Source organism: Haliotis cracherodii, unplaced genomic scaffold (assembly GCF_022045235.1).
Source record: "Haliotis cracherodii isolate W230 unplaced genomic scaffold, xgHalCrac1.p SCAF_7, whole genome shotgun sequence".
Classification (NCBI taxonomy): Eukaryota; Metazoa; Mollusca; class Gastropoda; order Lepetellida; family Haliotidae; genus Haliotis; species Haliotis cracherodii.
The window spans coordinates 9178159-9192495 of NW_027266330.1; the positions used below are offsets into that span (position 1 = coordinate 9178159).

The 14337-nt window shown below is 40.1% G+C and overlaps 1 protein-coding gene across 2 annotated transcripts; it reads right to left on the minus strand.

Moving 5' to 3' along the window:
- Positions 1 to 3728: 3728 nt before the first annotated feature.
- On the minus strand, positions 3729 to 14046 carry LOC139447238 (THO complex subunit 4-like). Of its 2 annotated transcripts, XM_071228497.1 has the most exons (8): positions 13957 to 14046; positions 11047 to 11264; positions 9413 to 9628; positions 7942 to 8231; positions 6798 to 6872; positions 5673 to 5700; positions 5381 to 5425; positions 3729 to 4292 (listed from the first exon to the last, which is right to left on the minus strand). In XM_071228497.1, exons 1-8 carry the CDS (start codon positions 13988 to 13990, stop codon positions 4215 to 4217), a joined length of 984 nt encoding a protein of 327 aa, XP_071084598.1. In that variant the 5' UTR covers positions 13991 to 14046; the 3' UTR covers positions 3729 to 4214. The 2 variants fall into 2 exon arrangements, with proteins under 2 accessions (XP_071084598.1, XP_071084599.1); XM_071228498.1 differs by lacking the exon at positions 5381 to 5425.
- Between the last annotated feature and the right edge of the window lie 291 nt (positions 14047 to 14337).

Here is a 14337-nt window from a genome sequence, read left to right on the forward strand (position 1 = left end):
GTTCTGAATTTGCACTGATGTATTTTTGATTCTCCCAGCACCCCAATGTTTAATATCAGGTGAACCTGTGGTTACTAACAAGATCAAACTAACACATTATTGGGTACAATGACAAGCGTCTGATCACTGCATGATAAGTTGTTAATATATACTTCTCAAAAGACATTAGAGAACATGACAGATCTTTTTCATGATAGATGAACTGTACGAAAGAATTGGTTGTTCTTTAACTTCTTCATCTTCCTGGGGCAAGGGAGTTAGCGGAACATAAAAGTCCGGTTTCCACCCTTGCCGAACAAGTCTGGTTTTATGGAGTTAAATTTCGGCTGGACTATCGAGCCTATGCATAGTCCAATCAAAATCACATATTGAAATCGACATCCGGTTTGTCAACTGCCGTTCGAATTTGGTCGATTACAGGATTTGTAAAGCATGTCAACAGGCAACAACAGATATTTTCCAAATCCTTTCATGTTTCTAAACAAGGTGCTCTCAAGATTTGATGCACTTCACAAAGTAAGACCCTTATTACAATATAGATCTTGATCATCGATCTGATCGTCTTGACAGGCACCACGATTTTGTTTGAAGCAAATGCATGTGATATGAGGTGGAATCCGATTGGTCAATAGGACTGGCATTGAAGGGACATAACTCACTGGTGGCACTCTAATCAAGCCAAAAAATTCCAGCCTAGTTCAGCAAGGGTGGAAACTGGACTTTTACCGTCAGTTAACTCCCTTGCCATGTTAAGATGCAACTTCTTTTGAGTAGTATATATAAGACAGGTCTCACGATGGACAAAAGGGATTTCTAGCCTGCCTGGGACATAATTCCCCATTACTGCAGAGTGATTTGTGATGTTTGATGTTGTATTGAGGCACCAGTATTTAGAGGATTGTGCACAACTGGCACAATATGGTATTGTCACTGTCATGTTTGTTTGTTTGTTTGTTTGTTGTTTAACACTGCAATCAGCAATATTCCAGCTATATGACAGTCGGGAAATAATCGTGTCTGGACCAAACATAGGTTGCTGAAGACCTATTCTACCTCAGAAGACCTATTCTTCACGGTCATGTACTCTATATCTACATACTCCTGTAGGTGTTTCTTTACCATCTGTAACCTAAGATGCCATGTTGTACAGTACTACACAATAAAAAAAATGTTTGGAAGAGAATTTCAATTCTATTATGTGTCAGCTTAACGTATTTTTGGTTTGTTGTTGAACGCCCTTTGGCAATAGGATGGTTGTTGTAAATAATCAAGTCTGGATCACTCAGTCCATTCATCTGACATCATGAGCATCTATATGTGCAGTTGGGATACGATGACATGTATCAACAAAGCCTGCGGTCCTGACCAACCGATCCCATTAGTCATCTCTTACGACTAGCATGGGTTGCTGGGGACCTATATTGTAACTTAGACTTTCAGCTTATTATGGGAGTAAAGCACAAGTGATGCAGGTGTTAGATGTTTACCACTTTGCTGAAACCCATCAACACAGGTACGGTGCTGACAAACCATCGACTATAATCAGACCAATCTCAGATTCAAACTCACAATCATCGTATCCTCTACCACCAAAGGGACGCAACTATACAAATAATTGTAGCACCTTAGATGACTGGCTTCTCATGCTCCTCATGGTTTTAGCTCTAGGATCTATACATGCCAAATTCCGAACTTAGACTCAGGACACAAGGAAGTGTACCTGTGAAAGCATTTCTCTTCAGCAGTGGAAAAAAGAGGCCTTACACTGACCAGTGTAATGGGACACAATCAATTATGAGTCAGAAAAAAATACAGCACAACAAAATTGTCAAATTGAGCTTATTACATATGGATTATGCTTACAAGCAAACATATGATGCTATTTCTTAAAAATATTCAAAAGTGGTCTTACAAGACAAAAATCCATGTAACTGTTTCTTTATCTCATGGTTTGAATGTATAATAGTCTTCAACTAGGACTCTCCATGAACGAGACAAGCTTCTTCACAACTGATTTATCAATATCATATCAGACTTGCCCTGTCTACTACAAACCAGGCAAAGGGAGACCACTCGGACTAAATCTTATCCGGAAACGATCCAACACATCCCTTTTGCCAAGATTATGAAGAACATTGGGATTGTATTCATGACTAATGATATCTAACATGTTTAATTCAATGAAGCTGCCTTTTATGAGCATTATTTGTCCAGAATGTTTTCTTTAACAGGGGTGGAAAATGAAACATTCAGGATACATCGCATATTATTGAGACTATTTCTCCATTGTTAAAAAGCTTCCTTCTTCTATGCTAAGTTTCAAATAATTATTTTTTAGTATTCCACTCAGCAGAGTTATACAATTGGATCCAAACACTACTGTTCCCAGTCAAATCTTCTGGGTTAACAAATTTCAAATATCTAGGAAGTCACATTGCCAACATTATGAAATCTCCATCATCTTAGATCGTATTGATGAATAATGATTAATTTAAAGGTGAAGTCTTGCCCTAACAGAACACTGTCTACATGGCTTCAGTCTGCCGACTTTCTTTTGTCAATCTTGGGTTAAAAAGGGAGAATAACAGAGACACATCATATCAAGCATTAAAATGTCAACAAAACAACTTGGAAAATACTACTAAAAAAAGTAAAGAACCACCCAATTCTTTCATATTACTAAACGTTAATCTGTCATGGCATGACATATTAACCATAATAATATGAAAGTATCGGTGGTCCTTAACTTTTCTTAGTAGTACATGTTAACACGATAAATGACCAGAGACGTCATAGGTATGATATTCTCATTTGATGCTTGTGAAGGACCAATCAGAATCCTGCCATCTTCAAAATCTGGTTGATATTGACAACCTACATAAGAGTGAGGTACATAAAATGTTGAATACCAATTCATCAACTTCAATAAAACCAATGCATAAACATGTTTAAGAAACTACACACAGAGTCGACTAAAGACAGTAAAAGATAACCTGTTTCCTCTCTTTTATCCATAATTAAGAAAAAATCCTTAAAAAATAAACACTGGTGAGATTAAACTTTAATCTACCACATGATTTATACATGAATACATTGTATCAAATCTTTAAACAAGGAAAGCCTTGAAAGGATGTGACATTTCACAAATAAGGCAAAATAAATATCTTCTAAAAGTATTCTTCTCCTAAAACTGTCAACACTAAGTCACAGATCAATCTCCTCACAATCATTAATTTTACTCCAATACGGATCTCATTGTGAAGATCTCAGTCTCCATAGCCGGATGAGACAGGGGAGCTTCCTATCAGCCAAGCAGTGCTGAGGCTTTTAAATTCTTGGTACTGGCAGGCAAAGCACCCAGAGCAGCATTTCAGATTTCTCTCATAAAGGAACATGAACAGGCAGTTCCGAATGAAGTAAAAAAGGCTTCACTATTATCTTCTTGAAATTTTAAAAGTCCATTTCTAAGAACTGTGGCATTTGCACCACGCTCGATCTGAAGGAATATTTTTGTTCTCTGGGGTTTCCTTTGGTTAAAATGGATATATCCGAATCAAGGGGTAAAGAAATAAAGACGAATAATTTCAGAAAGCTGACATCTGATTGGCTCAAGAACCCAAAGATCCTTCATTTAGACTGACTCGTCAAAGTTCAATCACGGTTTCCCTTATGTGACGTTTTGTGGAGAAAAGAGATTGTGAGATCTTCACGATGAGAGCTATTGAGAGCTATTGTGTCGTTGAAAGATTTGATTTTGATGAGATTGAGTTGCTGATATGACGTGAAACATTACCAGTTTCATAAATGCTGAATCGTCACTTTTCTCAACAAACACTTCAGGACAAACACTATGCAGCATGCCTACTGTATATCACTCATATCCCTGCGTTAAAATTCCTGGTACTTGAAGTGATATCAACGATTACACAATGGCCAAAGTCTGAAATGTTGTTCACAGTTTAGCACCATAATGTTTCATAATGAATAAAATTATTTTCTTTCCCAGAAATATCAGATGAATGTCAGTATCACAATCTCCTAAAACATGGGAACATCAGGTGATCCCGTAACCATAGAAACTGATGCTCTTAGGCTTCACACGTCATTCAGTAATGGCCTTGACCTTGCAAACTGCCTTGACCTTGAAACACCAGCTCTGTTGGTAGACATCTTTGGCCTGAAGCTCCTTCATCTGAGGAATGCCGACTGCCGGATCACAAGAACACCTGTCTGGAGCCATCCCTGGAAGATCCAGAGCCGTCTCGGAACCTCTCACTCAAAGGGGCATTGGTCTGAAACAAAGATTAAACATTATACATTATTAGACGAGTGAGCGATTTGGTTTGGGTATTCAGTTGGTGAATAGAATCACATACATTATCATCAGACAAATAATTATAGCATATCAACAAAGGGACGTAACTCTGCAAACCGATTTGTAGGACATCAGGATGGGTGCAAATTTGGATGAAGTCCTTGTTTTCTTTACAATTATTATTCAAAGCCTACAGAAATCTTCACGGGTAAAAAAGCTTGGTGTCCTCCCTGTTTATACAAAGCAGTCATCGTGATCATCTAATACCTCTAAAATTATCAGAATGAAAACTCCAAACTCAAGAAATTCATCAGAACGTAACATCTTTTCCTGTACAGAAATACTTAGTTGTTCCAATCAGAAATGTTTAATAGGCCTTTCCAATATGACAAATTAAAACATTACTTTCAACAATGGTGAGGAGGGGTGAAGGTGATAGTGCCAGCTCACCAAGATAGCATGCCACAAATTAACACAGATTGCCCAATCAGACACATTGAACAGAGTCTAAACACACCTATACTTGTTTCATTCCCTTAGTGACGAGCACCAGGCAGGGTAACAACATGTATTCTCTAGAGAAAAAATATCATTTATACTTATGCTGACTCATACAATAAAGTAAATAGTGTGAGTCAGGATAAGGTCAAATAAGTAATCTTTAACGTCTTTTGGTATGATGGACGGGGATCGAACCACTGACCATTCACTCTTTGAGTGAGTTAGTGAGTGAGTGAGTTGGATTTAACGTCGCTTTTAACAGTATTCCAGTTATAACACGACGTGTCAGCTTAATGTGCCCGAAGTAATACAGGTCTCCGACGTTTACCACTTCGGTGCAATCAACGGGTATGGTGCTGACAAACATAGAAACATAATCGGGGCTAACCAGTATTCGAACCCACAATCATAGGTTTCTGGCGTGCCCAAGGGACGCAACTCTGCACAGCAAATTGCGGCGCCTTAGACGACTGGGCCACCCGTGCCCCCTCACTCTCTGAACAGAAGCTCTATGCACTTGTCCACGGAGGCAGTCAAGTACACGTGTAAACACACATAACTTACCCCTGACTGAGCGAAGAGCCTCTTGTTGTAGTTATACTTCTTGGACTGTGAAGCCAAAAGTGAAAGAGTTGGTAACCATGGTTACTGTCAACATCATTTCCAATTTACCTAATTGTAGGTCAACAAATCGCTTGTGAAATCAGTGACATCAGATGACATATTTTTTTATAGGTTTTTATTACAACTGGACCTTGGCAGAAAATAGGCATAACATTGAGCATTATCTTACTTTAATGTTACACAAACTTGAAAATGTCTTGTAGGTATATATATCATGATCCATGTGGCTTACCGATTCTTGTTGTGGTGTAGACTGGTAGCTGGAAGGCAAAGTAAGACTGGTTAGAGAAGAGACGAAATATTCATAAAACTTCAGCAGAAACATCTCAACACTGACAGTCATCACAAAAAGGTGGGGTGAGGTGAAATGAAGTTTAACGTCACGCCCAAGAGTATTGCACTTATATAGCACACACTTATAGTGCGTGTGTGTGTCTGCTTGTACTAGTCCGGACTGATGCCGATTTATAGTGCTAGCACACTGAGATACCATGCCGCAGTTTAACATGAATACCCCACTCAGACACAGTATACTGACTCCAAGCCGACCAGTCCTTGTTTTAGCCCACAGAGATACCATGCCGCAGTTTAACATGAATACCCCACTCAGACACAGTATACTGACTCCGTGTTGACCAGTTCTTGTTTTAGCCCCCTTAATGCCGAGCACCAGACAAGGTAACAACAAGTACCATCTTCTTACGTCTTTTAGTACGACCAGCCAGGAATTGCAACCCGTACCTTCCTCTCTCCAGGGCGGATTCTCTACCACACCACAGAGGAAGTCTCATCGCAAAAAGAAATGAAAGAATGTGTTCTGAGCATTTCTTACAAGAGCAAGAAAGTGGTATTTGTTTTTGTTTTGTTGACACCATACTCTTACAGCGACATGATGATGGTCTGGACCAGACAATCCAGTTATTGATTTCATGAGCCTCGATCTCCACAAAACCGATCCATTTAGTCACCTATTATGACTTGCATGTGTTGTGTGGGCAATATTCCAGCTATATAACTGCAGTCTGCAGTTCAGGCTGAGCCTGGAAAAATCAGGCATAGAAATCAATTGTCTTATGTTAGAAGTATCCTGACCGTAGAACACTATAATCGCAAGGCTACATCACAGACCCGGAGCTCAGAGCAAGGCTGATGTAGAGAACATAGAGCCACAGTCAAGATGATAAGGAAATGGTGACACAAATGCTTTTTGAGTTTTCAGAAACAATTGTTCACTAATCACTTGCAAATAAAATTTTCATTTCATGTAGACTGCCACAGCATAAGTCTGTTACTTTCAGACAAAGTGTTTCGGTTGATGTCCAGTTGATGACCCACACTGACCCATAGTCAAACCTACCTAGGATTTTGTACGGAGATTGTCAATATTCCATCATTCTGTGATGAAGGAGCTTGGACAGGACGACTGCGCCACCTGAAAATTAATCAATTAATCAAGCTTAGGAAAGAATGTCACGCTTCAATTCTCATTTACCTACTAACAATGTAACATGTACATGCCAATACTAAATGCATGTTGTGGCACATCCAGGTACAACACGATCAGCCAGGTGACACTAGAACTCCAGATAAGCAGCGTATTTGCAGTCGGACAACTACATTTTATGTACCAGAGGATTAAGTTAGGTATTCTCACAATTTTCACGTTGATTATCTGCACATTTTCTCTCAATATCATTTGTCATATCTCTCCCAATTTTGGGTGCGATCATTCGGTCATTGCGTTCATCTGCGTTGTCCAGCTATTTCTATGGGGAACATCTCACTCTAGACACTTCCCTCTAAAAATAACGTCATCCAATTTATGATAAATCTCCAGACATGACGTCATGATAGAACAATGGTTTATCCTGAAATAAACCATGCTTCGTTCTTCATTGTTCTTTGCAATTTATAGCATAGCTATTTTATATTTACTGATCCAATGGGAGGCACGGGTGGCCCAGTTGTCTAAGGCGCCGCAATTCGCTGTGTAGAGTTGCCTCCCTTGGGCACACCAGAAACCTAAGATTGTGGGTTCGAATCCCGGTTCGCTCCGATTATGTTTCTAGGTTTGTCAGCACCATACCCATGCTCATGGGTTTCACCGAAGTGGTTAACGTCTGAAACCTGCATCACTTCGGGCTTTCCTCCCACATTAAGCTGACAAGCCGCGATATAACTGGAATAATGTTAAAAGCGGCGTTAAACCCAACTCACTCACTACTGATCCAATGCAGCATCACCTTTACCTAAACTCTACACCATTGTATTATGCATGAAGCGGGATTTGGTCTCACTTGTAATGATTGTCACTTATTGGGTGATATCAGTGCAATACAAGTTACCTTGACCAAGCCATCACTTGAGTAGTCACTATTTTAACATAAGGAGGGAAGTTCCTTCTTCCCATTTGGCAAGTTTACCGGCACTTGCAGCAGACTTGGATATCAGCAAGTCTGAATCAATCCCTGCCAATTGTCTCTGCAATGGCCGCTACTTACTGCCTTTTCTTCCTCTGCACACTGCCACTGGACATGGAGGAGTTGAGGGACAAGCTGCTGCTGTAGGTGTTGCCAAGACGGCTTAGTCGGCCACGCCCTCGACCTCCCCCTCGACTCACGGTCTGATTGGTGAACCCATACGATGCAACATCCACCTGGTTCTGTACGTGGTTACCACTCCCTGGATTGTAGTTCTGTCGGTTGAGACGGCCCCGCCCACCTCGACCTCGACCCCTTCCACGACCCCTGCCCCTATTTGTATTTTGGTATTGCTGTTGTGATGATGATGTCTGAAAGAGACATGAATTGTGAATATTGATGCAAATATTATCACAGCATTGGACTGTGGACACGGAAAGTCTTCAGAGAGACATACAACCATAGATATGATGCACACAAAATCCTCTATCCTAAATCCTATACACACAAACATTTGAAATGGACACAAACAAAATACCGAGAGCAGTCACTGGGATCACCAAATATGTACTACTCAACTTTCGATAAGGATAATCAGACATTGTTTAACGCCGCACTCAGCAGTATTCCAGCTATATGACGGCAATCTGTAAATAAACGAGTCTGGACTAGACAATCCAATGATTGACATCATGAGCATTGATCTACACAATTGAGATACGATGACATGCATCAACCAAGTCAGCAAGCCTGACCATCCGACCCTGTTACATGTGTTAGTCGCCTATTATGACAAGACCAATTCTAACCCTGAATCTTCATGGGACTTCAGACATGTCATCCTATTAAAATATACACTTGACACATTAAGAAAATCATCTGCGTATTGCAGAAAGAAAAAGAAATCCTTATCAAGAGTGGAGTAGTATATATTTAACTAACAGCCTCGGAGCATGATCATCTTAACTCACTGGAGTTCTGCATTCATATTGTGACATTTCTGTGTGACCCCCACTCTTTTTAGACAACTACATTTAACGCAGTGTTTAAAAAAATTTCAAAACTCTACAAGACAGTTCGTCAAGTGACCCAAGAATGTTGCCTGCCCATCTTCAAAGTTACCCCTCCACATTCAGACATTATAAATATTGAAAAACCACCCAAAATAAGAGACAAATTGCACCTTGATTCGGCTGAAATAATGCAAACAAATACTTGACCATCTACAAAACTGAAGATGTAAGTAGGCTAAAAATTATCTGAAAGAATGTCGAGCAGTTGGAGGAAAATTTCCAGCCACCCAACAGAAAAGCTACCAGCCACAGGTAGGCGGGCAAGCAGTTATTTCAGACACTGATGACACGCCGTCAACCATGCACCAAGGCTGACCTTCCAATCCATTTAGTCACGAACACAATAAACACAGGTTGCTGGGGACTAATTCTAGACCGGAATTCCAGACGGGTGAGAAATGTAAAGTGCTGACCAGACGGGACCAACCTTCACAAGCATCTGACCAGTTGACCAGCATATTTGTCAAACCTATGTTTACCTGAAGACCACGTCGCTGATTGATGAGATTCTGTCTATTGGCTGCCTGTGCGTCTATTCGAGCGAGTTGGTTCTTTGCTTTCTTCAGGGCTAAGACAGCCTTTAGCCTCTGCTGCTTGTAAGACTGTTGTTGCTGCTGCCGACCTTGACCTTGACCTTGATTGAACTTGCCCCCTCTACTCGACTTTGGGCTTAATGAATTCTTTAAACTTTGCTCCTGAAATCCCGTCAAAGATGTGATATAAGGCAAAGACCTAATTGTCTCACATATGTGAATATATCGTGGGTTAAATATATAAGTAAGCTATCACCTTTGAAAAAATGATAAGGGAATCAGGTCTTTATTCCACAAACTGAGCTTAGCACTAAGATGATCATAAATCCCATACTTTAACATGGACTTACGAAAGTCATAGTGCTAAGATCACTTACAGGACTCTGAGACTGCAGTTGCTAAGATTGTTTGTTTGTTAAACGCCACACTCAGCAGTATTCCAGCTGTAAGACGGTGGTCTGTTCATCCAGTAATTGATGTCATGAGCATTGATCCACGCAAATGGTATACAATGACATGCATCAACCTAGTCAGCGAGCTAGACCACCTGATCATGTTAGTCGCCTCATACGACAAGCATAGTCGCCTGTTATGGCAAGCATGGGTTGCTGAAGACCTATTCTATCCCGGATCTTCATGGGTCGCTGTTGCTAAGAAATAGAAGTTAACTATTTCGATGAGGGTCAGGGAGCAGTGCACAAGCATATTCAGAAGAGATGCACACTGGACACTGGCGATGAGTGATACATGTGATAGTTGATTAATGCTGTAGTCAACAATATTCCAGCATATCAACAAAACATGACAATAATAATCTCAGCTAGTTAAACAAGTGGTTGATAGCATGAGCAACAATCCACATCATAAATGTAGGACGACATACAATCCACCCGAGGACAGAGCAACACTGTATACTCAAAACGGCAATTGTTTATTTTTTGTGTGGCTTAACTGGTAGTGGGACGATACACTGATGTGTCGCGATTTTTTACTCCTCGATACAAGTATCGATCACAATCGCACACTAAGTAAAAAGTATCGATTCTTACCTTGAATGTATTCTTTCTTTAATTAATGTTACACCAAACACTAATTACCATTATTACAACACGTACAAGTGAATATGACAAGTGAAAACGTACGTATTTATCCAATGCTCCATACTTGACACTACCAATAGTAATTTGTTAGTGTGCCAGGTATTTGGCCATCCTGTCTATGAAAAAGATGGCTTACGCCCCACTTATAAGAGCACATGCAAGTATCGTGACACATATCGATCGTGAGCAGGATATTGTGATTTGTAACGGATCACACAGTTGGTGTATTGTCCCAGCCCTAATCCTAACATTGCCTTTTCATATATGATGGCAGCATGTAAATAATCAATTTTGAGATAGCCAATCCAGTGATTGATATCATGAACAACAGTCCACACCGTCAGAGACAATGACAAACAATCAAGCATGTCACCAAGCATGACCATCCGATCCATCTGGTCGCCTCTTACAAGCAGCATAGGATGCTGGGGACAAATTTAAACCCTGAATACTTGGAAACAGCAAAACCATCAAGACTACCTGTGATCTATTGAGGGGACTTATTCCTGACAGTCTCCGCAGCCGCCCACGTCCACCACGCCCTCTCGTTCCTCCTCTCTGTAGATTAGTGCGGAACTGCTTCACCTTGTTGACTCCTCCTCCCCCTCCTCGTCCTCTGTTGGCCCCCCGACCCAGGCTGCCTCGACCTCGACCTCGACCACCGCGACTCTGCTTCTTGTTGAGTTTAATGATGTCATCTGGAACAGAGAAAAAACATCAGTCAGGAACTTACCTACCATTCTAAACTAAGTTCTGGTGTCCCCTGCCACGACATAGCTAAAAGCGGTGTAAAACCACTCACTCACTCCAAACTTAGTGTCCTTGCAAGGCAAATGAAAAATTTCTGTTAGTTTTCTTTATTTTAGAGGTATTGAAACATTGCTTTTTAACACTGTGCATTCTCTGTCTGAGCATACATTTGGGTATCTTTAATGACATTTGTTTAAGATTTGTTTAACTCTGCACAGCGAATTGCGGCACCTTAGACGACTGGGACACCGGTGCCCCCCATGACTGGGAATAACTGCAGCCAGGTATCTCTTGAAGCCGTTTAACAAATTGACACATTATCACAATTATTTCTTCTTGAAATATTGCTCAACAGCAACAGTATCACTCAAAAGTGAAGAAGTTAACATCCAAACACTGTGGTTTCCCATCACTGGTATGATTTCCTTGTAAGCATGTGACACTGCTTATTCATTTGTTAATCATTGACCACCACAGTTGGCAATATTCCTCCTTAATGAAGGCAGTGATCCACGTTGTCAAGTCACAGAGTCTGCCAATCCGATCCATTTGGTCACCCTTTACGACCAACACAGATTGCTGGGTACCAATACTAACCTGAAATCCCCACAGGGCCATATAACACTACTGTGACAGTTTCATCATGTTCGTCTTGCCATTATTCAGAGTGAGTGAGTGAGTTGGATTTGACGCCACTTTGAATAGTATTCCAGTTCGATCACAGTGTGTCAGCTTGAATGTTTGAGGAAAGCCTTAAGTGATGCAGGTCTTACACATTTACTACTTTGATGAAACTCACAGGCACAGGTAGGGTGCTGACAAACCTATAAAACGTAATTGGGGCAAACTGGGTTTTGAACCCATAAACATAGGTTTCTGGCGTACCCAAGGGACGTAACTCCGCACAGACTTTGCTGTGCCTTGGACAGCTGGGCCAAATCAAATGATTATTGACTGCCAAGTATATATATGATTGACAACACAATTATTTCTTTACCGTATTCACCTTCATAAGCATCATGGGTGCTTAGAAATTTGACAAATGGGGGCGCTTATTGAAACCACAAACATGATAAGTTGTGAGAGATTTGGCGGTAGTATATTAATTAATTGACACAATGATGGATCGAAAACTGTTTTTAATCATATTTACAAGGCAGTTATATACCCCTTCTACAATGTCTACCAAGCCGGATTTTATAAAAAACAACTGGATTATACACAACATACTAGGCACAGTCACATAAGGTATGGTGTCTGTCACAGGTGCTTGTAACAATTACCTACAGTTTGGTCTCAAAGTCGTCAGTAGTGAGATACACTGATGAATTGGTGGATAGTGTTGTATTGACTTCTCAATACAAGTATCCATCACAATCGCATACAAAGTAAAAAGTATCAATTCTTATCTTAAAGGTATTCTGGGCGACAGTTAGGGTACTTAGTGAGGCATGGCTATCAAACTGGTGAAAACAGTTGAACATCAGAATTTCTCCAGGATTCCAAACTATGTGCCCTTGGTAGGCAATTCCTTTTTTTCAAACTTGGGAGTTTTATGAAAATTCTCATTTTGTCAAATTAGGATGTATTTTAACATTGCATTCCATGAAGTAGTGAAAGCCTTTTGAGCATCTGTATAGATCCCGTTATATGTGACATACCCAAGTTACCTCTACAAAGCTACAACATTGGACAGTTATCAATGGTTATAAAGTCTATAACATGAATTGGGAAATTCCTATTTGGGAATTTGTACTGCCATGTCTCTAGTCTTGGGGCCAAATATGTGCCTTTGAGCAAATCCAGATACATATATTCTTAAATATGTCACTGTATGTTACCAACTGTTGCCACATGTCATTCAGATTGAAAACATAATGAATTATGTGGTAATTTTCAAGGTGAATGGTAAGTCTAGTCCATGTCTCTTAAAAATCAATGTCAGCCAAATGTCCCCTTGCTTTTGACACGGCCACTTGTCTTAGTGTGGACACAGGCTGTTCCCCCCTACCAAATGTTGCTTCACTAGGTACACCTATTGAGAACGGCAACAGCTATGACTGAATGACTGTCAGGGGCATTCTTGTCTAACGATTTTCACATATTGATTCAAACAACATGTTGCTGTGTTGAGACAGCACTGACTTGGTGACGTTGTCGAAATCACCAGTTATCAAAACAAGATGTCCCCAATGATATAGAGATCCACCGATTGCAAACATTTTAAAATGCTATGAATATGGCTAAACTGTCATTCTGTGAGAAATAAACGAACATCATATGCCTACCTACTTTGATGAAAGCTCTATGTTCAGACACCGTCACGGAATAGAGTTTAACTGACCAGACTCAAAATATCACCTCACTTGCATTTATGAAATTAATATTTTCACATATACACTGTAAACACATGATCAATTTACTTAGATTTACTTAATTTGCTTAACATTTTCTATCAATGCGGTGGTGAAGAGGACGAAAACAATCTCAAACTTTGAAGCCAGACGTGGAAACAAGCGAGGTTGAGTTGGCCGTGTCACGAACTGAGAATATTTCTGACATCAACTGTCCTAAGAACGGTTGTATTTCGAATTTGCTTAATATATTAACCAAACACAACATTTAAGATTCCATACATACCAAGTGACATGTCCACTTTGTTTATCGTAGACATGTTTATCTGTATTACGGTATCAATTTCACTCCAAACTTAGAAAAGTTGTCTGAACGTCCGACAGACGGCGCTATAGGTGCTATATGGCGTACGACTAGTATTCATGCTATGATTTTATAGTAACCTCTGTTGACGTGTTAATTACTCCACCGCCATAAAGCGGCTGAAAGAAGTCACACATCCGTTCATGCGTGATGATGGTTTATTCAGCGGTCACATGAATGATGTGGCGTTTAGCTCAGATGTTTGTTGAAACAAGAGACCGAAAATCAGTAAAGATTATAATCACATTAATATTCGACAAAAAAAATAAAGTTGTTCACAGCAAGTTCATTTTTGCACACAAC

What these genes read in the sequence shown, in the direction of transcription:
- LOC139447238 (XM_071228497.1), bottom strand. Translation starts at nt 13,990, where the DNA reads ATGTCTACGATAAACAAAGTGGACATGTCACTTG. An exon ending in ATCAGCGACGTGGTCTTCAG is followed by an intron (nt 8,232 to 9,412) that starts GTAAACATAGGT and finishes TGTCTCTTTCAG; the next exon opens with ACATCATCATCACAACAGCA. An exon ending in ATCTCCGTACAAAATCCTAG is followed by an intron (nt 5,701 to 6,797) that starts GTAGGTTTGACT and finishes TTTGCCTTCCAG; the next exon opens with CTACCAGTCTACACCACAAC.